The sequence below is a fragment of the Pteropus medius genome, unplaced genomic scaffold, assembly GCF_902729225.1.
Source record: "Pteropus medius unplaced genomic scaffold, Ma_sr-lr_union100, whole genome shotgun sequence".
In the NCBI taxonomy this organism is placed as follows: domain Eukaryota; kingdom Metazoa; phylum Chordata; class Mammalia; order Chiroptera; family Pteropodidae; genus Pteropus; species Pteropus medius.
Window position 1 is genome coordinate 29,429,350 of NW_024349802.1, and position 22,475 is coordinate 29,451,824.

General features: G+C 35.3%; 1 protein-coding gene and 1 pseudogene across 1 annotated transcript in view; one reads left to right on the forward strand and one right to left on the reverse strand.

Annotated features, from left to right (window-relative positions):
• Positions 1-1,034: 1,034 nt before the first annotated feature.
• The window catches only part of KAT2B (lysine acetyltransferase 2B), an 87,432-nt gene continuing 65,991 nt past the window's right edge, over positions 1,035-22,475 (reverse strand). The window contains exons 11-18 of the mRNA XM_039836772.1: positions 21,450-21,576; positions 15,357-15,467; positions 12,824-12,967; positions 8,735-8,849; positions 7,172-7,208; positions 6,867-6,930; positions 6,685-6,769; positions 1,035-3,095 (exon numbers count right to left, since the gene is read on the reverse strand). Of these exons, the coding sequence (XP_039692706.1) occupies positions 2,902-3,095; positions 6,685-6,769; positions 6,867-6,930; positions 7,172-7,208; positions 8,735-8,849; positions 12,824-12,967; positions 15,357-15,467; positions 21,450-21,576 (877 nt within the window). The 3' untranslated portion in view covers positions 1,035-2,901. The remainder of the gene's footprint in view (positions 3,096-6,684; positions 6,770-6,866; positions 6,931-7,171; positions 7,209-8,734; positions 8,850-12,823; positions 12,968-15,356; positions 15,468-21,449; positions 21,577-22,475) is intronic.
• LOC120581836 (uncharacterized) lies at positions 17,282-17,397 on the forward strand (annotated as a pseudogene).

The following is a 22,475-nucleotide window of genomic DNA, read 5'->3' on the forward strand; positions in this document are numbered from 1 at the left end:
TATAAATTTTACTTCCGGGTAATACGAAAACCTCAAAGTCTTCTCACTATTTTCTTCTAATGAATACAACCAGTTTTTAAATATTTGTTGAATAATAAAAAAAAAATGAGATTTTTGACTATGGACATATGGGGGACGAAAAAGGGGAAACTCGCCTCCATTCCAGATGTTTACTTTCCTTTAGGACATCTTTCACCTGCTGGCTTCCCTCTGACCCTCATTCTTGCCTTCCCTGAAAGGGACTTACCTAATTGGTGAGCCGGGGTAAGAAACTAGACTGGGTTGTTCTGTTCCTCCTTCACCTGTGCCTCTTCAGAGTTGGCCTGCCTTCAGATAATACCATTTCTCTTGGCTGTGCACTCAGCTTAAGGGAAAGGCCCTGACCTGGGAGAGAGAAGTTGGCGAGGGTGCAGCGATGCTGGAAACTGGTGGTCAATCACATTCTAGGGTTCACTATAAGCCACACTTTCCAGTATCTATATTATTATTAATAAAGATGTTTTGCCATCATATATGCCTTATTGATTTCTCAGTTGGTTCAGAATTCAAGAAGGAAGAGGGGTTCTCTTTGGTGGGTTCTCTCGTACCCCAATAGAATATAGTATTCTTTCCTACAGTCAGCATTTTGAGTAACATTAAAAGCTTCTATGAGAGATGTCTAAGTATCAGCTGTATTTTCATCTGTCTGCTCGTTCATCTGTTTCACAGATGCAAAGTAGAAAAACTGGAAAAAAAACCTTTTAATTTCTAAACCAGTTAACACTTTTTTAGCTGGATTTTTTTTTTTTCCTTTAATGAGTAACAGTGGGCAAGATGCAATGGACAACTCAAGAGACACAGATACAGTAAGTGTCTCTTCTTGAAAATCTCTCACTGATAGGCTGAAGATTTTTATGAAACATCCCACAATTCTAAACATCTTCAACAAAATGCTTAAGAACTAAGAGGTAAGGATAAAATCAATGTTTATCAACCAGATCATACAGTTTCCCTGTTAAAATCAATCTGCTAGAAAAAGAAAACACACTACCAAATTGAGAGCTTTTTAAAATATAATTTAAAACTATTTTGTACCAGTACAATATATTAATTTTACAAATGTAAAATTTCATCGGCTGTTAAAGCGTTTGCAAAAACCACACATCCTACTTCGGCTTTATTGCACAATATCTATAAGAAAATATTAATTTTTAAATTAGAAAACATAAAAATGCTTTCAATATAGAAGAGACAATCTGATTTTAAAGACAATACTCTATAAGAATGTCTACCCAGAAAATAACAAACTTTCACAGGATACCAAGCTGGACAGATGCTTCGGCAGATTCAGTACAAAGCACTGTTTAAAACCAGTCCAAGATACATAATCCAAACTGTATCATCATTCTTCATTAGAAATCTAGATGCCACTCGAGGTGGTTTCATATACTTAAAAAAGTTGAGGCATTTTTCAGCATGAGCATTCTGAATATCTCTTACATATTAAAAACAATACTTCCAACTTCATGGCCATTTGCAGATTTTTTTCCTTCATGCAGATTATCTCTGGCAACTGTTTTTAATGACAAATGATCATCTTAATTCATTTATGCTGATAGAAAACATCAAGTTAAATATACTTTTAAAAGCTAGTCCTTTACAAAAATCAGTTTATCAATTTGTATCATAAAAATTAGTGTCAAGACCATCAAGATGGCCTTCATTTATTTCATATTAGCTGGTTCTCCCAGAGTCGGGATGGCAGATGTCCCACTTTTCTATGTAGTGTTAATCAGGAAATAAATCCAAGCACTAAGCTGGAATCCCAAGACAAGTTAATAAGGTTGTATGATGATTTTCAGTGGGATACTACCCTGGGTCTAAAAACCAATGTAGGTGTTAAAATACTGATAGCAAATCTTGGTGGTAATTTAATTCACCTTAGACAATGAATATACATAATCTGGAGATGCAAAAGGAAAAATGTCCATATATACATTATCAGTGGAGTGATTTGTATCACAGAAAAGGAAAAAAAATCCTTATTTATTAGAACAAGGATCCACCATGTCTGATACATATATAGAATATACTTCTTTTAAAGCATGTTGATTCAATTTCAAGTGTTTTCAAATTTATGCCTTTGTGGCCAAGGAAATTGCCTTTTGGAACTTATGGCCTGCATAAGCAAAGTCGAATATAATATTACACGTTTGTGTAGAGAAAATAATTATTAAAATAGTGGTTATGCACTCACAAGTTTGTTGTAGGTAGATAGAGTTATCAAAAACTCAGATGCTTATTTTAAAAAGTTTGCATTATTTAGAATTTCTTCCTTAGGAATCAAAGCAGTTGCTTTTCTGGAACTGCATTTTTCAGAACTGCTCAAAGCACCTCATCTAGATGAGTGTTTCTAAAAAATATATATAAAAAGTCTACAATGAGACTTCAAACATCACCTATTTCACCTTTTACAGGCTTTTTTATCATGTATCCTTTCCTTAAAGTCCTTCGGAAAAAAATAAAAATAAACTCTCACATTCCATTAGAAAAAAATGGAAACATTCACGGTCTGAAATTTTCTGGATTTCCCCCAAATCTTGGTACTATGTGCAATTTCCTCATATACAGGTTTTGAGGAAACCCCTGATCATCTATTATTGAGGATTCAGCTAACAGACATGCCATAGAAAATTTACATTAATAGTAGTAAATAGATTAAAATCTATCTCATAAAATAAAAAATGTTCTATGACTTCAATTTAAATACATATCTGAAAAGCTAAGAGGTTTTTTGTTTGTGTTTCAAAAGTGCTAATTATTACATTTACAAGTATCTTTAACACATTAAGTCCAATTCTTTGTAAAACTAAACCACCTTGCTTGAGGCACACTGCTTGATGAAGGGGGGAGTGGAGGGGATCACTTGTCAATTAATCCAGCTTCCTTAATTTTACTGAAGAAGAATTTCTCCAGGATATTGGCACATTTGTAGTATTCACTCTCAGGGGGGTTGTACTCTTTGCAATTGGTAAAGACTCGTTGTAAGTCTGCCATGAATAACTTCTTAGACACGTAGTACCTATTCTTGAGGCGTTCACTCATGGTTTTCAGATCTGCACAGGAAAAAAAATATTAGCAATCTTTGACTCTTTTTACACACTAGACGACAAAAGGGAGATTGGAAAAGAAATCTATGTCATCTGTTCAATTACATTTTTACCACCTCAAGGCCTTGGTTTTAAGAAATTCATATGATGAGGGAAAACATGATTCTTAAATCTTATGTTCTTTCTTTTGTGAGGATTTCTTATATAAAATTGCAGCATTTTCACATTGAGAGGACTCAGTATTAGTCACGTGGCCCAATCCCCTATTCAGCACAAGAAGCTAAGTGGATTAGCAGCGATAAGTATGATGAACTAAGTACTGTTAGCTATTCGTTCAGAATTAATAGAAAAGAAGCTCTACCTACATGGAGCAGAACATGTGGAACATTTCTGAAAAGCTAATTACTTAAAACAATCGAACCAAGTTTGTTTCTCTAAAGTTACAGCTGTTTTGGTGTTGTAGAGAAACTGATCAGAAATATATCTAAAAATACACTAGTGATCTTGCAGGTAAAATGGTTCAAATGAATTTAGTTTTATGCTCTATCGATGACATAAGAATGACATACTTTAGTTAATAATCTATTTCCTAAAGCAAATAAGCCTTGCAAGACTATTTTAAAATCAATATTTCCCCCAATACATCTATTTGCTTTCAACTGTATTTTTACCTATGAAGACAGTGCTTTATCTAAATTTATAATACAACGGGGCTCCTTTAATCCTCAGGCTCAGTACTGATTTAAAGAATTCCATCCAGATTAGAAGATGCTAACATCTACTTATTAACATTAACTTTCAGGTCCCTAGTTGTCTCTAAGTCTGATTCTGTAATTAAAAATTATATTAACTATACACGGAAAACTAAGTCAAAATCATTTAAGAAATACTTCTGAATATCAATAATGCAAACTCCCACTATATTATCAAATTTTCCAGAGGGAAAGAAATTTATAACTAAATAAACTGGGATTATCATTTAATAAGAAAGTAAATTTATGTGCAACATCCCAAACCGGAGAGAACTTCATTTGTATCAAAATCCTAATCTACCACAAACCACCAAAGAAAAAGTGGTAAAATATCTCCTTTTGCCTATTTCCTTTGACTAAAGTCTATCTCAGTTATAGGTATATCATCACATCTGTGAGTTCAACTTTCAATTTTCTTTCTTCTCTAACTAACATAGTTTGAAAGTTGTTAAGATACACAAAGGCTCAGCAAATACCCCCACTAAATGTCTTGTTCAAGTGTGGCTGAACAGATGAAGATGTCCTCTCATTTTATGAACAAAGAACAATGACATTTGTGCCTTTCTAGGTTTAATTAGATGTTTACCTTCCTTCCACTTAAACTCCTACCACTTAAGATATATCATGTTTATAATGTTCTGGAACAAAGAGACGTTGTGCCCAAAAAAGAAAAATGAGGGGGTACAAAAATCAAACGTGACACAAAGAAGTTTCTCCAAAAGCTTCTCAAACTATTTTTTGGAAGGAACAGGGTAAGAAGCAATGGGAAGAGCCTAAAATATAGCAGAAACAAAACAAGGATCATAGGAGTGTTTGGATCTTTCTGATTAATTACAATCAATTCTGCATATTTCTTTTCCAGATTTCTTTTCTAAAATGATAGATAACATCTTGCTTCCTCTAGCCTCCTTAGAGTCTTCGTTGACCAAATGGCATAGGTTAAAAAAGATGTAAACATCAGTGATATCATATGGCATAGGTTAAAAAAGATGTAAACATCAGTGATACCAAATATGAAGACACCATTAGATCATAGTGCAGGCACAGCAACAAATTTTCACCTCTCCCCATCTTAGGAATTCTGGAGCACCTAGCAATCCATGTGTGGTAAGAAGACATGCATAGGCCAGACTACTCAGACAATATTACCTAAATGAAACAGGTTAGATTATCATTCATACAGAAGAAAAGAGTTTTTTAGGACACAAGGTAAAGAGAAGAAATGTTTTTGGAAAAAGACAAGAAAGTAATGAGGAAAAGTAAAATTACTGGTTTGTCAGTACTCAAAAACATGACCATCTTAGGGGCAAGATGGTCATTTCGATATTTCTCCCAGTACACAAAGGCATTCCACCAAAATTACTATTGCTCCATGAAAGAGCACCATTTACTGTTTTAATTAACTGCGTCCAGCACATACCTCAGCCCACCACTGGCCTTACTCAGTGTGGTCAATTTTCCCCTCGTGAGCATTCATTTATACACACGAGTGGTATCCAGCTGGAGAGGCTCACGCCCTTCTCAGACTAGAACAAGCACAAAACTTCCAGAAAGCAGGCTATAAGTAGGCTATGACGAGATCTGCTAGACCTCTCACTGCAGGTCTTCAGAATGCACATAGACAGGAGCAGAAGGATGATTACTCTCCCCAAACATACACAACTTTCCATGAGGGTTTCACAAAAGAAGCTGAGATGGTCCAGGAGATGAAGATGCAAAGGTCAGTTAGTTTGGAATGGACCTCAGGGTTTTAACATATTTTTTACATCATGGAAAATATTGATTCCCAAATTACCTTTCCATTCAGAACTCTGGACTCAGTCAACCCTCATTTTGGTTTTCATGTACTGAAATATGCAGAAGCAAGGCAAAGAAAAAAGGGAAAGAAAAGCGTACAGATGTACAACCGCTTTAAGGAGTTATAGACTACTGAAATCATTACCACAACTGTATAAAATATTCATGTGAAAACGAATGCCACAAGAAATATCTACAAATAACTGCATCATCAGGGAGCAAATGGATCCTTCTCATCCTTTCTTTTATATTTTAATCCTTTCTTAGCACCAGGAATACATGACAGGTCGAAAAGAGACAGAAAACACAGGCTCTCTTCAAAAAAATGGCCACATAATCCACTGAAAAGAAAACATTTCAGCTAGTCTGTCATCTGTAAATTAGTTTAATTTGGACATTCTCAATTGATTCAATTAATCATTCATTTTAGCATAGTGCAGGCACAGCAACAAATTCCGCAAGTCTACATTTCTAAAGGCATTTTTTTAGTTTGTTGATTTGGTTTTGGATGTGAGACAAAGCTTAAAATAGGAATATAAGCAGTGACACTAATAGTATCCAAGGGCATGAAAAATCAAGGACTGCATTAACTATGATTTCTCCTTCTGAAAGTATAGCAGTCAAGCAACTTCATCTAACTTATTTTCTATTGCCTTCAAAAATGATCCGATTCAAAATAAATCAAGAGGATAACCTGAAATTTTTCCATTTGCAACCCAACAGGTAGAACATAAGCAAGGTTATGTCCAAACAGCCAGCTTTCATATCTAATGCTATCTGCGATCTCTTCCTGGGCTTCCTGCAGCTAGTGTTGCTGGTGTGTGGGTTCCCAAAGACAAGTTGCAGAATCTCTCTCATGAATATAGCCACCCACTTTTCCTTTGTGATCCTGCTCTGACATCACTGTCCTCCACGGGTACATGGAATCCCACCACTCATCATACATACCGTATCCTACTACAGAAGAGTATAAACCAACCTCAGCAATCATTTGTCCCCTACACCACCATCCAAAATCTAAACTTAGAAAATATTAATGGCATTACCCATGGGGAACCTTATAACTTCATAATATCCCGGAGCTTCTGTTCTCTTTACGGGTTCCATGAAGGGCCAAGCACTTTGATGGCTCTTGGGTAAAGAAAAAAAGTAAGGTATCAAATATGGAAATTCCATGTGGTAAATCATTTCAAAATACTGCATCAGGTGAATGAAAAAAAACACCCACCTTCACCTGCTGGAGGATGCTCTTGAGGGTGCTGTAAAGCTGATCAGGATCTTTGGGCTCTTTACTTGAAGGGAAAAGAGTGAACAACAGGGATGACAATTAATTTCTTACCCTTTTGTCAGCTGCTTCCTATTCAGTTCAGTTTTATAAAAATTTAAAACTAGAATTATCCCGGAATTTTTTAATGAAAATTGAAACCCAACAAGTATTGTGCTGGTGATTACAATCATTTTGCCCATTTTTTTTAAGTTGCTGGGAGGGGAAAAAATTACTTTCATTAACATCTTCTTGCCCATCATACTTACCTTTTCTCTTTTCCACTCGGTTTCCAGCCTGTCTCTCCTATATGTCAATGAAATTAAACACTAAATGAGAACTGCTTTTGGTCAAGAGAATAACAGTTAATACTTATCAAAAACGCAATAAATTACAGCCATGCCTTAATAAGTCTATTTCTGGGAAGAAACTGAAATTAACTGTAGTCAGTCACCTCCTCATATAAGTAACACTACAAAACATGTCCAAGACCGACAACAGTGCTCTACACATTAGTGTTTCTTAAAGGAACTCCAACCTTTCAAAGGAAAGCACAAAAAAATAAATATGTCCAGTATGGTGGGCACGTGTATTTTTTAAACTCAAAGCCACTTTTTTTTTTTTTTTTTTGCCAATCACCACTGGAAAGAATTAAGCTGTTATTCTTGGTTAGAACAAATTCTGTCCTGGTCTCTATTTTATTTGGCAAAGACCCTGCTTCTAATGCAAGATGGTTTAGTATAGCAGAAAGAAAACATAGCCTGGAGTCCAACAGAGCTAGATTGATTTCTGGCTCTCTCCTGAAAAGCTAACTTACCCTAGATAAGTTACTGAACCTTTTGTCTCTCAGTTCATCAATCTATAAAACGGAACACTAAAAATTAGATGATGTTATCTCACAGAAGAATGCCTGGCACAAACTGGCATCCAGTGATATGGGAGGTATTCGTCATTAACAGGGATAATATGGGAAAGTAAAAGGTCCGGGTCTGGCAGTAAAAAGGAAGCAAGATCTGTTACAGAAGCAGATTTGATTATGAAGAAACATATGTGAAACATATAACGAAGAAACAATGTCTTTTTTTCCTGGAGGATTTTAGTTTGTTTGATTTTGTCTTGCTTTTTAAATCTTCAATATACCAGAAGATCCTGGACCTGAACCAAATGAAAAGTGGCAATATTCAATAGCTTCTGATCTACACAATGCTGTCTTGTATGTTTTAACTCAATACAACTCGCTGCTAACATACTCGTAGATAAGAGCCCTTGGGAAAACTATTGTAAAATGGGGAACCTGAAACAAATTATGTGATTTCCAATCATATTTTTTTAGAAGTCTGGGAAAACTAATTTAGGCGCGCACAGATTTATGCAAGTTGAAACCATAATGGCAATGAGACATGGTGCGACAGTATGATGTTTGGAGATCTGAATTGGGTTGCTTCTACTTCTGACAGTTACTGGCCAAGTAAGTTAAAGGACTTAACCATTCTGACACTCAATTTCTGTTTGTAAAAGTAGATTTCCCCTACTTTCAAGGCCACATATGGGCAGTACCTAGCACTGTGCTATAAATAGCAGGCTCTCGTAAAATGATGGATATTAATAGCTACAAAGGGGGTCATCTAAGCTCTCTTTCGTTTGTTTGCATTGGGAAGTAGGAAAAAGACATAAAAGAAAAGCATTTCTGCCTTCTTAAAAGACTAGAAATACCATGAATGGAGATGAGCAAGGCGAAAAGCTTTTCAAAGTACTGTACTCTGGTAATTATTTCAAACACATCTGACAGCATTACCAAAAGATTTTTGATTTAAAAGAAAATCTATACATACTAATTCCAGGAATGCTTTCTATTGGAATCTGTCGAACTCCATCTTTAAAACACGAAAGTCCAGGGTAGACTTTTCGAATCTGAGCTTGTTTTCTTTCTATCAGCTTTTTAATGATCTGTAAAGCACAGGAAAAACATGTGTTCAGAGACAGAAGTCTGTGGCCACAGCTTACGTCAGCCAACGTAAGGAGTTGTTTTCCTAACAAAATAAAGCCTTTTGGAAACAAAAAGGGAGAAAAGAGTGAATTCTATTGAACAAGAAAGACATGAAAACATTCTATTACACCATGCCCATTTAGTGTCACTCACACAACCTTCTTTGAACACCTGGCTGATATTGAGAGAAAACACTGCTCCAAGGGCCCATTGTCCTCTTTAGCATAAGAGCCAAGGATTTTGCCCTGCTTCTTCGAGGAGCCTCTGCCAGAGCTACAGTAAAGCAGCTGAGCACCTGCTACCCAGACAAGCATCAGACCTCTTCACATCCCATGACTAGGAACTGTGTTCCCTTCCGACTGAAGGAGCAGAAAAGCCGACTTCAGAAATTCTCCAAAACCTGAGAAGATGACCTTGCAATTCAAACTTTTCAAGGCTTGGGCCCCAACCTATGCTGTTTGCATCCAAAAAGCAGCTCTAAAGAATTGTCTGTCAAGGCACCACAACCATGATGTGAGAGAATTTTGAGGGGTGTTTGTTTTGTAAAATAATTCCTAATGTACTGAGGTAATTATTTCCAAAACAGTGCAGTTTTCCCTTTAAAAAAGAAAAAAAAGACTAAAAAAAAAGAAAAATCACCATCCGAAAATTAACCATATCATAACTGAATTTTGGAAAAAAGAAAAAAAAAATAGTAGCAGTCATTAATTGAATTCACAAAAGAAAACAAAAAAATTCTAGTTCCTAACTGCTTAACCTCAAATTTATCACTGGTAAATGACGTGGCATGAATTCATTATCCTACCAATTAAACAAAAAATTTCATAAAATGAATGGGACTAGTAAAAGTACATCCCTATAAATCTAGTTCAGTGCTGCCCAATAAAAATGTAATGCAAACCACTCATGTAATTTAAAATTTTCCAGTAGCCACATTTTTTAAAAAAGTAAAAATAAATGAAATTGATTTTAACATTATTATTTAACCTAATATATTCAAAATATTTTCATTACAGCATATAATCAACAGAAAAAGTTGAGATAGTTTACTTTTTTTTATTCATACTAGTCTTCAAAATCGGAGTGTTTCTCAGTTTAGATTAACCATAGATCAAGTACTCAGGAGCCACATGTGGCTAGTGGCTGTTCCTTTGGAAAGGCCAATCAAGATAAATGCTCTCCCTTCACGTATTTGTAAGTACAAGTCTTTTTTTTTAAAAAAAAAAAAAAAAGACTCCCAATGGCAATCTTTTAAATAAATGCCTTTAGAAAATATAATTTCAAATATAACTTGAAACTTTTTTTCCCCTTTACCGAAGGACTTTCCAGCATGATGACCTATCAGGTGGCTTCCATACCCCTCACAACAGCACCCTGAAGTTGGGTGGCCTCTTGGTGAGTGACTGCTAACTGCAGTGGGAGGCTTCCTAACCTCCCTATGCCTCCAAGGACCACTTTGGAAAAAGAAGGCATTTCTCTTCTAAGCTCTTCACCTCCCTAGAAAATGTCTTCACTTCCTCACCATGTTATCATCTTTCCCTCCTCAAATCCATCTCTCTTTCCATTGCTGTCAGTTTTAATTTTCCCAAACAGAAAATTCGGGAAGACTCTCCCCTCTTTAGTACATTACCAAGTCTTAACACTCCTTTAAAAAAATCTCATTGCTTTGCCTTGCCCTGACTTTGGCTCCTCCAATCTCGGTTCCTTGTAGTCTTACATGTAGATTAAGATTTAAGAATAATCCCTCCCTCCCAGCCCGCATACATATGCACACACATGCACACACACATACACTCAATTCCGCCTGCTCATAGTCTATTCACACTTTCTGAAACAGTGGCTTTCATTACTCACCCACCTACGGTCCTAGTTATTCATGTGCCCATGAATCTACTTGGACTCTTGAGTCTTTGCTCATGCTGATCCCCCTACAAGGCTGTCCATTTCAAAACACATCTTGCGCAAAGCCATCTCAGATGACACCAGGCCCCTGTGGATCCTACCAGTTCCTTGGAGTCAACACAAAGTCCTCGCAAAGCTCTCCACTCAGCTCTCCACTCTCTGTGCCACCTGTCTAGCTGCACTAAGTTTCTCTCTCCATCTCCACTAACCACAACTACGAGTTATTCTGCTCTTTATGCTTTCAGGGGCTAGGAAAATCCTCCATATACTTAGAGTTTGTTTGCTACCACTATTTGTCTCTACCCTTCTCAAAGGAGTTTTCAAAGTTGGAATAAGTGATATTTGTAAAAATTTTCTGACTTCTTTGTTAGAAGATACTATATGGATCCAAATATTTTATTACGGTAACTTCACATCTCTTTTAAAAGATCTAAATTACAGCTCCAAGCCTGCATCATCCATTAAATGTATTAGAGAAGGCTGGAGGTAAAGAGGAAGGTGAGCAGAGAGGGGAATGAGATCCAAGAGAAGAGGAGAAAGAGGAAGGGGGAAGGAGACGTGCCTTCTAAAAAGTTGACTGTTTTTGTTAGCTCTGTGCTTATGGCTTTACCCTTTATGAAGGAAGAGCCAACAGATCGGGACCACATCGATTTGCAGAGCCTGCCAGGGGTATTCTGCTCTCAGCTTATATTGTGGGGATGAATTGGTGCTGCTGAGAGGAGGAATGAGGAAAGAGCAGCTGACAGCACAGTGATGGCTTTAGTTGGCCAGCAGCCTCTAGTGCTGAACAAAGAGCTGATGAATTCAGACCTGCTCATTAAGCTCCAAAGAGAACAATGAAGAAAGCTAGCTCTTCAGAGAGAGACGGAGAGAGGAGCCTGCTGCGCTTTTATTAACTCACCAAGTACCCTATTTGGAATTCTCTCTCAGACTGACATTTTGACCAAGAAATCAACAAAGGTTGTTTTTATTTTCTAACTTAAAACAAAAAACGCCTTTTGCCCACTTCCCTATGAAGCATAAGGACAAATCTGAGCCACTTTAAGTAAAAGGGAAATACTTATGCAGACCTACTATGCACCAGACACTGTGTAAGTTGTGTCTGTTATACTGGTGATGTCTGATAAATAACTAAGAACTAAGATTAAGGGGCACTGGTAGAAACCAAAAACAAAGATATGATTAAGACAAGACTTCTAGAAGTTACTTCTGAAAAAAAAGTGCACTAGAATGAATAACAGAAGTACAAAGTAGATGTGGGATGACACAGCTGCAAACTCCCAGTTTTTGAACTGTAACGAACCAGGGAGGTAAGGATGTGATCGTGGGCTTAACACAAAGTTCATTTATTTGTTAAAAAGCCTCTGTGCACTCCCCAATTATGTTCTTTTTATGGTTTTTTCCTGTCTTAGAGAAATGTAAAATTGCTATGTAGTCAAATCTATCAACCGTTCCTTTTACTGCTTCTCTTTTAGTTCATATGCATAAAAGACTTCACCCTGATATTAGATAACCAATCAGTTAATACCTAGAAGTGTAAGCCTTCAGAACTTGGCAATGTAAAAGGAGAGAATAATACATACTAAGATAAATGTCTATTTAATATGATGAATAATTGAAATTCCAATGGGGAGGATCAAACTAGTGCTAGAGAAGTTCCAAGGAGGAAATAAACAGGCTGAACTGGTTCAATTTGTGTATATGCTGGGATAGGGAGATGGATAATGGATGCAAGACACCAAGCAAGAGGGTTAAAGTATTACTAATGGCCTTTGGGGAATAGTTTAGAGAGGAAAGTAAACAGGTAAGTTTGGGAAAGATGCTGGAGGCTAGATGAGTCATTATATTTTCCAAGTTTTGTATTTAATACCAGTTTAACAACTGTTGATGCTCCTAGGAACGGTGACTAAAGGGCAGAGACAGATCAAGGGTACCTTCAAAGAAGAAATCTACACAAACCATAGCAAACTGAAATTATGACACCCAGTAGACTGGCTTGTACAGAAGGAACATGAGTTAGTCACATGCTTACCTCCTTCTGTTTCTTAATGATGACAGAAAATTCTGTGTATGGGATCCGTGGGTTTAGCTCACATCCCATTAAAGTGGCTCCTTCATAATCCTTGATGTAGCCAACATATTTGGTTCTAGGTATTTTAATTTCTTTGGAGAAACCCTGCAAAGCAAATAAATTCATTCGTATGAGCTTTATGCATCAAGTATCTATTGTGTGCTAGCTATGTGCTAGATACTGTGCTAGGCATTAAGAAATGCTTCTTTCAAGTTCTTGTATTATTATGGAAAGGATTAGCATGAAACTCTTCCACAAACTTCAAAAACATCAAAAATCAAACTGTACAAACAGGAAGCAAGACAACGTAAAAAATAATCCTAGTAAAACAAACATTAAAAATTTTTCAAAGAAAAATGGCTATTAAAAATAAGGTTCAATTTTGCATTAAATTGCACAATTTCTCCCAAAGTGAGAAAGGGGGCCCCCAGGATTCTCAACAAATCGATAACTAACACTGATCTAAAGTCTGAAAGAAAAGCTTGTCAAAAAATACAGCAATTAGATCCCTGATGTTGAGAAAATGAAACCCCGACTTTATAGGCAAAAAAACTTCCAGACCATCACAATGTGTGGTTGATTCACTGACATTAATGCTTTGCGATATATTCATTTACATACTTTAAGCTGTAATAACAAAGTGCTACAGTGTATATATTCATATATTTATAATATAAACATAATTTTCCCTATAGTGCCTATTTCAGTTTTTTGCAGAAAATTACTTTGGCTTCAGAACTATTGCCAGCAGTTTCCTGCCTCCTCTTTCAGCAAAAACTTACTTTCTAAGCAATTATTGCCATCACCTTCAAAGAGGACTACAGATAAGTCATTTAAGACCCATGGCTGAGATTTCACACTTTGCAATGTAGTTACGGACTAGGAAAGCTGGCTCTCAGGCCCTCGGTGAAACAATTCCACTGTCAGGAGAGTTTGGTTATAAAAGCCACAAACATTCCAAAGAATGAGAAAAAATAAATAAAAGATTAATTGTATGACATAGGAAGAGAGAAAGCTTTCTAGTCACATAAGGACTTTATATATTAAAAAAAAAAAGTTAAGAGTTTATGTAATAAAATCTCAAAAATTCTATACATTAAAGAAAAAGCCATAAGCAATGTTGAAACGAATGACAAACAGAGGGTGGAGGGTGGAGGTGGGGAGGGAAGAATCATAAAATAAAAGGTTAGTATCCTTATATACAAAGAGTTTTCATAAATTAATGCAAAAATAACTATTTTAATAGAAAAAGAGGCAAAATACAATGAATCGGAAATTCAAAAAAAAAAGAAAAATACAAAGGATTAGTGAATGAAGAAAAACAAGTCAAACCTCACAATGATCAAATAAATGCAAACATACACAATCTGATATCTAGTAAAAGGGTAAAAATGTATTTTTCAATTATCAACTACTTTCCTGAGCCCCCTTATATAGTGCTGAGAGAACAGAAACTGTTACAGTATTTGGAAATGCAAAACCAAACCTTAAACATGCCTGGAAGCAACTCTACTCTTAGACATTTATTCTAAGCCACTACCATAGATGAGGGTAACACATATGCAAGCACATGCACAAGCACACACACACACTCATACATGTACGCTCACATACAAGAAATATCTAAATGTCCCCCAAAATGTGTTATTGGTTTAATAAATTATTTTATATTTATATGACAAGATTTCAGAGAACCATCAAAAATCATATGAAAAAATAATCAGAATATATTTAAAAAAGCAAGTAATTATGAGCCAATTTTTATATTTATATACACACATACATTCACACACACACACACACATACACACGGAAAAAATATTACATGAGTATATATCAAAACATTAACAGTAAATTTCTCTGGGTAGTAGAATTTCAAGCCATTTTTCCTTTTATTCTTTGTGCTTTACTACATTTTCCAAAATTTTTACAATAACTATATTACTTTTGTAGTCAGATTAGGTGAAAAACATTTAGTAATTATAAAGCACTATCTAAAAAATATGCAGCCAAAGAATAATCCTTAAAATGCTGAGCTGAAAACTTCAGATAAGAAAGGACTGAGATGGTGGCCAAGCTCCCAGCCTGCTGTGTGCTCTAGAACCAGGAGCTCTTCCTAAAGTCAGCACTTCCTCTCTGCTGTTGTAAAGGCATCCTACAGACTGAATAGATTTCTCTCATACATGAACTCTACTCACCCAGCACTGAGAACTTCTCTTTAGCCTGAGGATACCATAATTTAGAATGTTAAGAGGCATTATACTTCACATATAGATGACATTCATTCACTCAACAAATATTTATTTACTACTTATTATGTGCTGGTCCGACCCTCTAATCCAATCCGAAGCTTACTTAAGGCTTAAGGCTTATAAAATAAATCTCTGTCCTTCTTATAAGTATAAATTGCTGAGGAGAAAAACTAATTTGGATGAAGGCTACCTGAGTAATATTTAAAAAATGACAGAATGGTGTTGCACAATGAAAAACCTACCTGTTTCTTGAAATATCCAATTGCATATTCATCTGCATACGTGAGGAAGTTCAGGATGTTATGTTTTATATGATATTCTTTCAAATGATTCATCAGGTGTGTTCCATAGCCCTAAGTGGATGTTAGCATACAGACAACTATATTAGGTTCTGAACAAAAGATAAGTCTCACAAATTCACTTGGAAATACTGGCAAATTAAAATGTTTGTACTTTGATATATTTTACCAATACATTACTGACACCCGTTCTAGCATTTCTGAACTTTGAAAATGAGCTGTAAAACCAAAAAATTCAAATTCCTTGAATTGAGATATAATTATTACTTAGAAACACAAATTTCTGATTCTTTGAAAATAACACATAAAGACTACAAACTGCTAGTTCAGTCCTAAAGATTACTTGCTGAATATTAATAAAAAAATGTTTGGAGTAAGTAAATTTGAATTATGAATATCTGCTTAACTTTAAAGTATTTAAGAACCTGAGATGAAAGGAGCAATGTAAATGAAAAGTGCTAATCTTTACTAGAATGTTAACTAATCCAAGTGTTTCCTGTATACTGAAAATCAGCAATCCTTCAACTGTATCATCACACACATAGGATTTTCAGCTTGGTCTTATCAGACCTTTCTAAGCAAGGCCTAAGAGGCCTAAAATCTGACTGAACTTCTTATAAGGACTGAGACCACTTTATAAAGTAAAGATAGTGAATGAGGTTGAAAAAATAAATGATTAAAATATAAAAAACAAAATGCAATTACCAGGTTTTTCAGTAATGTATAAAGCTTAGAAAAATCTATAAATTTAAAGTGACTGTTTTAGAACTTCTTAAAAAGAGGTGAAAGCAAATCCAAGCAGCCAGACACAAAAATCTTCACATAAATATTATAAAATTTGGTGACACACTTTTCTAAAGAAGTCACACATGCTTACAGGTACGATTTCATGAAACTGTAGTACCTCAAAGGGAGACAGAGATCTTGGGAAGTCATCTGGTCTAACTCTCTATCCCATGTGAATCTACAAGTCTCCTTGCTCTAGAAATTATTTTCCTATAGATGCTACCCAAGGACGTTTTAGCTTTTCCAAACATATCACAACTCTGACACATCATGCGTTTGAATGAAACTCAAATAAAAGGATGAATGAAACACCTCTCTCCTTGAGAAGAAGTTAGCTAAATGGGGAAGATAAACATATGAACATATAATTGCAGAGTTGCACTTTCAATATGGTAGCCACTGGCCACATGTGGTTTCTGAGCAACTAAGATGTAAACAGTCCAAATTGAGATGTACTAGAGTGTACAATACACATTGAGGAAAAAAATCCACATTAATACCATTGTATACTTATTATCTGTTGAAATGACAATATTTTGGACATACCTAGTTAAATATAAAATACTAAAGTTAATTTCACCTATTTTTACTTTTTTAAAATATGAATACTAGAAATTTTAAAGTTACATAGGTGGCTTGCATTATATTTCTATTGCACAGCATGGGTACAGAGTGATGTATTTGTACCTGTTATAGAAAAAAAGGCTATAAGATAATTACGGGGAAGAAGGAAGAGGATATAGAAGGTAAAGAAGATATTTAAGCTAGGCCTTAAAAGAGTTTGTCAAATGAAAAACAAGCTAAGTAGATGGATTGGAAAAATAATCCTATACAAAAGTATTATAAAAAGATATTAAAAAGTAGGTTTATAACCTAGGGGTACAAAAAGGCCTCCCAAAGAAAATAAAAAATGCAAAAGCAAAAAAAAAAAAAGACTCATTGTTAAGCAGAATACTTCAAATTTTAAAACATTTGAAAGCTACCATAATCAATTTAAGATACCCCAAATAAAAGACAAAGGACAAATTGGAAGGGTACAGTAATAACATATGTTATAAAGATTTAATATCAAGAATATAGTCTATGGCAATGCTACCCTGAACAAGCCCAATCCCTTCTGATCTCAGAAGCTAAGCAGGGTCGGGCCTGGTTAGTACTTGGATGGGAGATCACCTAGGAAGACCAGGTGCTGCTATATAGGTGTAAAAAATTAAAAAATAAAAAATAAGGGATTGTAAGCTGACAAGGTCATTGCAATCTGTGAAGTCAACCAAGGGTTGCTGCTTGCCTAAAAAAAAAAAATTAAATAAATAAATAAAATAAAATAAAATAAAATAAAATAAAGAATATAAATATCTTCTATAGCATCAATACCAAAAATAGGAGACAGACTAAAAGAAAAATTGTCAAAGGAAAAGAATGAGCAATAAATATTACCAATAAATATAAAAATGATATGCGACCTCAATAGTAGTCAGAGCACTGATCAGGAAATGCAATATTTCTCTCAACAGCATGCAAATACTTTTAAGGTTGATGGTATCCAGTGTCAGTAAGGATAGGGGAACACGGCATTCTCTAACACCACTGGTGAAATGTAAATTGGTAAATCGACTGAAAAGGGTAATCTGGAAATAATTTTTTAAATTTAGAGTGGCCATATTCATTCATGCACCAATTCTACTTCTCAGTGTCTAGAAAAACATTTCCAAACAGAGCACTGTTTGTGATAGAAAAAAACATAAATGTTGTCAATAGGAAAATGCTTACATAAATTATGGTACATCCACATTATAAAATACTATATAAAAAGAATAACATAGCTCTATGTTAGTACTGTTTAATAAAAATCTCTAATGATGGAAATATTCTTTATGCTATCCAATATGGCAGCCATTATTAAGATGTGTAAGTCACATGTGGCTAGTAAGTACTTGAGTGACCAAGAAACAGAATTTTAATTTTAATTTTAATTGATCTAAATATAAATTTAAATAACTATATTCATGCACTAAAGTTGAAAGATCCCATAAGACATAATGGAAAGTATTTTTTTTAAGTACAAACAGTTTGAATTCTATTTATATAAACAAGAACAACAAAACTCATAGTCACCTCTTATATACTGGTACATTTCCATGTATATAATCAGAGAGGCAAGTGGAACGATGCACACCAAGCTGACAATATGAATGGCAAGGGGAAGGAAGAGTGGGATTTTTGTTTTATCTGAAAATGTACTTGTGTATCACCAATGTTATTTTAAATTATTTTTCAAGAAAGATGAAAAAAACTGGAGAAAAGAGAACGATTGGCCAGTTGGAGGAAACTACATGTGCACAGGAATAGGAAAGTCTAGAAATCAGTAAGGAATGTGTCTTCTGATGAAACTCACTTTAACATAGCTGTGGGAGATGGAAAAGAGCTAGGCTCGTGTTATATACACCATCTTGTGAGAAATTAATAGAACTATAAATTTTCTCCCTTTCAGCCACAATCCAATGATTTACTCGAGCAATAATGGTTCTTTTGCAAATGACTTCTCAAAGCCCATGTAAGATATTTTTCATAAGTAGCCACTAATTTGTTACCTCTCCAAACAAATTTTCCATATTCCAAGCTGCTTATGAGTAAAGGCTGCCTCTTTTAACTTGAATCCTTTCTACATCTAGTATTGTGACTGGCAATAGTGGTAGCTTAAATATTTCTTTAGTTAAAGAGGCATTGACAATGTTAAGCTATTAGAAGCAAATGTTTTGATTTTCACCCCAGAACTATTTCCCTTGTTTGTATGTCTTTATTTTTAATGGCCGCCAAAAGGATTCTTTCCCAAATCCAACTAGTAATGTTGGTGTTTGTTTAAATATTTATTATGGTAAACAGGTATTAAGTATATAACTTTAAAATTGTATATAATATCAAACCCAAATAACTCTCACTAGACAAGATATTCTAAAACCAAGTGAGGAACTTGAAGTAAATTCTCAAGTGTTTTCTTATGTGTACTTTGAACAAGATAAATTCACATACAAATCTTAAAGCATTCACAAAAATCTGGTTGTAAGTGTGATACTCCAAAATGAGTGGGTACAAATTTTAAAGTATCACTTAGCCAAAAATTTTAATATATTAAATAAAAATTTAAAAGCTCCACTTATGAACTTGCAGTTTTCACATATAGGTGCTACCAGCACTGGCTTCCACCAAACTCATCCATTCCCCATTCACTTTTGAAAGAATAATCTTCATTTTCTAAAACTATCGTTTTAAGTCACTTACAAAGAGTGATTTTTTTTTTTCTTAGTTCTTCCTATTGAGTTTGTAACGTTTGGCTATCTTCCTTCAAGTCTTTAGAAAATTATGAGGTTTGAGGAAAAAAAATTAAGTGCTCTCCTGAAAAGTAATAAGACAAAGCATCCAATTCATATTAAATACCTTTAATTTCCCTCTGGTATCCCTAAATGTGTCCAAGTTAACCTTAATCAACCTTTCCGAACAAGTTGTTTGGTGTAGCTTTCTTTGAAAACAAAAATTATGCAATCTTTTCCTGAAATTACAAACCAAAGACATATTTTCCAGATCTTCCTATAAAAAGCCAAACAAAATTTTTCCTTTTAACAAGGTTCCTAAACTCTGGACATTTGGAGTAGTTTCTCACTTTGACAAAAGGGAAATTTAAAAAAAAAAAAAGTGATAAACACAACAACAGCACCATCTAAAACCACACTGTCGGAATTCCTTGAAAAAGAGCCAGAGATCAGTTTCAAGCAAATCTGGGCCCTCACCTTCCTGGTCAAAATGACAAATGTAAGACTGATGAATTTTGTTTGTCTTTTGATGCTTAAACTTAGTACTAGGAGTCAAAGACACATAGCCCCATTTGTGCTTTGTGAGGATAAATAACCTCAGTGGCTATGATTGGCACTCATTTGTGTTTCATTAACATAAAGCTGTTAATGAAAGCAAAAGTACCCACAGCAGTAACTGTAGCCCTGAAGCAGAAAATGATTCCTTCCAGCGACTTATTTTTGATTTTCATAAATGGTACTGTTTCTCTGCAGCTTCAAGAGGCAACAATGAATGTCCTTAGCCTTTCACTGTCCAATGCAGGAGCCACTGTCCACATGTGCCCAGTGAGCACTTACAATGTGACGAGTCCCAATCAATACCAGTAGTCAGTGTAAAATACACACCTAAGAGACAGTACATTAACAATTCTTTGTGACAATGAGTACCACTTGCAGTGAAAATACTTTGGATGTACTAGGTAAAATAAATTTTAAAAACTAATTTTGCTTTTTTTAATGTAGCTGCTAGAAAATGTAAAATCACGTATATGGCTCATATTTGCATGGCTCATTATACTTCAATAGACGACATTGCCTCAGACCTTCCAATGATTTTTCTCAGTAGCCATCTAATCCTTGAGCTGCTTATCTTTCCACCACCAACTATTTTTGCATGATACTCTTTAGGGCTCCCAAAATACCAAATAAATAATATTCTACAGACATATTTCCTGCTTCCATTTTCCTAAGGGCAGCTGAGTAGAACACAGCATAATCTAGATCAGAGCTCTTTCTGCCAACTGGGAATCTAGTTTATTCCAGTCAAACTGCAATACCCACTGTGATATCAATGAAACAGCCATGATTTCTGGGGAGGAAGGGACCTATACCAAGAATAACTGAGAAGGTAAATTAGCCACATGAACTGTCCTCTAAAAAACACTACATTCCAAACCCTGCATGAATACTTCTGAAACTTAGTCACAAATTTCAAATTTTTCACAACTTCCCTTATAGAATTGCTTTAGTCCCTGCCCCACTTTTCTGAAGTGTAAACTATCTATATCGTCTTCCTAATCCACATCGCACCATATCCTTTCTGGTGTTTGTGTCACCAGATGTGTGTGTGTATGCGCACGCATGCATGCATGTGCACATGTAAGTTGGCAATGAGCACAACAATTTGTTTTCAAATATCCCTTCACTTGCCATAGACTATACCTGAGTCACATTTGGGGCTGTGCTGTATCTCTGTACTGTGCCCCAGGGACCAACAAAGCTTTGGCAGAACCTGACTTGTTGGTATGTGGAACCATTTACTCTACACACACACACGCGCGCGCGCACACACGCACAAAGTTCTGAACTTCACTTCAAGCCTTCTCTGGACATGAGAAGCCCTTCAGCTTTAGTGAGAAGCACCACATTCTGCTTTTCTTCTAAGACCCTCAGTTTCCCTTACCTTGACTTGCTCATTTGAGGTTACAGCACAGAAAACAATCTCTGTGAATCCTTGTGATGGGAACATACGGAAACAGATACCACCAATAACACGGCCGTCTTTAATTAAAGCAAGGGTTTTGTGTTTCCTGAAAGAATAAGATTATATCAAAGTTTTATCTGTCTTGGTTATATAAATATACTTTTTGGGGTGTTTGTTATTAACCAACCAGGAAGGAGGGGGCGGTGTTTTTCTTGAGTGTCTAAAGGAAACCTTTATCTAGCCACTAATCTCACTAGACCATTCTTCAGTGCATACTTTTTAGAGCAAGCTTGCCTGCACAAGTCTTCATCAGAGCTTCCACAAGAATGAAATGCTAGCCACTGAAGAAGGGTTTGAGGATTACAAATAAAGAACAAAGTACATGTTCCAGACTACTGGAACAGGGGTTCGCCCAATGCTAAAAGACCCAGGTTAGGGGGTGGAGTGGTCAGAAAAAGAGCACAAAGTCATGGACAAATGTGGTCTATGTTTCTGAAGATTAGTCTTACTCAGAAACATTACAGAAATATTATGGGAAAAAATACAAAATCCACATGTACAATTTGCCAAAACTTACATTACAGAATCCCGTCAGACCTTGTCTCTGTCTAAAATGTCACTCTGAATTGTAATATGCATGTATCACAGTCCACATAGGCTGTTGGGCTATATATGTTAAAATACATCCAATTAGAGTAGGGGTTTTTTGGTTTTTTTTTTTTTTTTTGGAAGGGGTTGGATTTTCAAAGTTAAATTCTCTGATATCCCAAAAATTTTCCCAGGGCTTACAGACCTGGTCAACAATGGTATCTAGTTAAGAAACCAAAATCAAAAAATGTTTTGACTATGAAAAAAGTGGGGCATCTTGTTAGTGTTTATATTCTTTCATTGCTATAATGAATGAAGCACAGGATAGCCACTAGCAACTTAAAACATAGAGTTTCATTATTATTAACAAAAATTTATAAATTGTTGACAAAATAATCATAATGCTTTTAGACACAG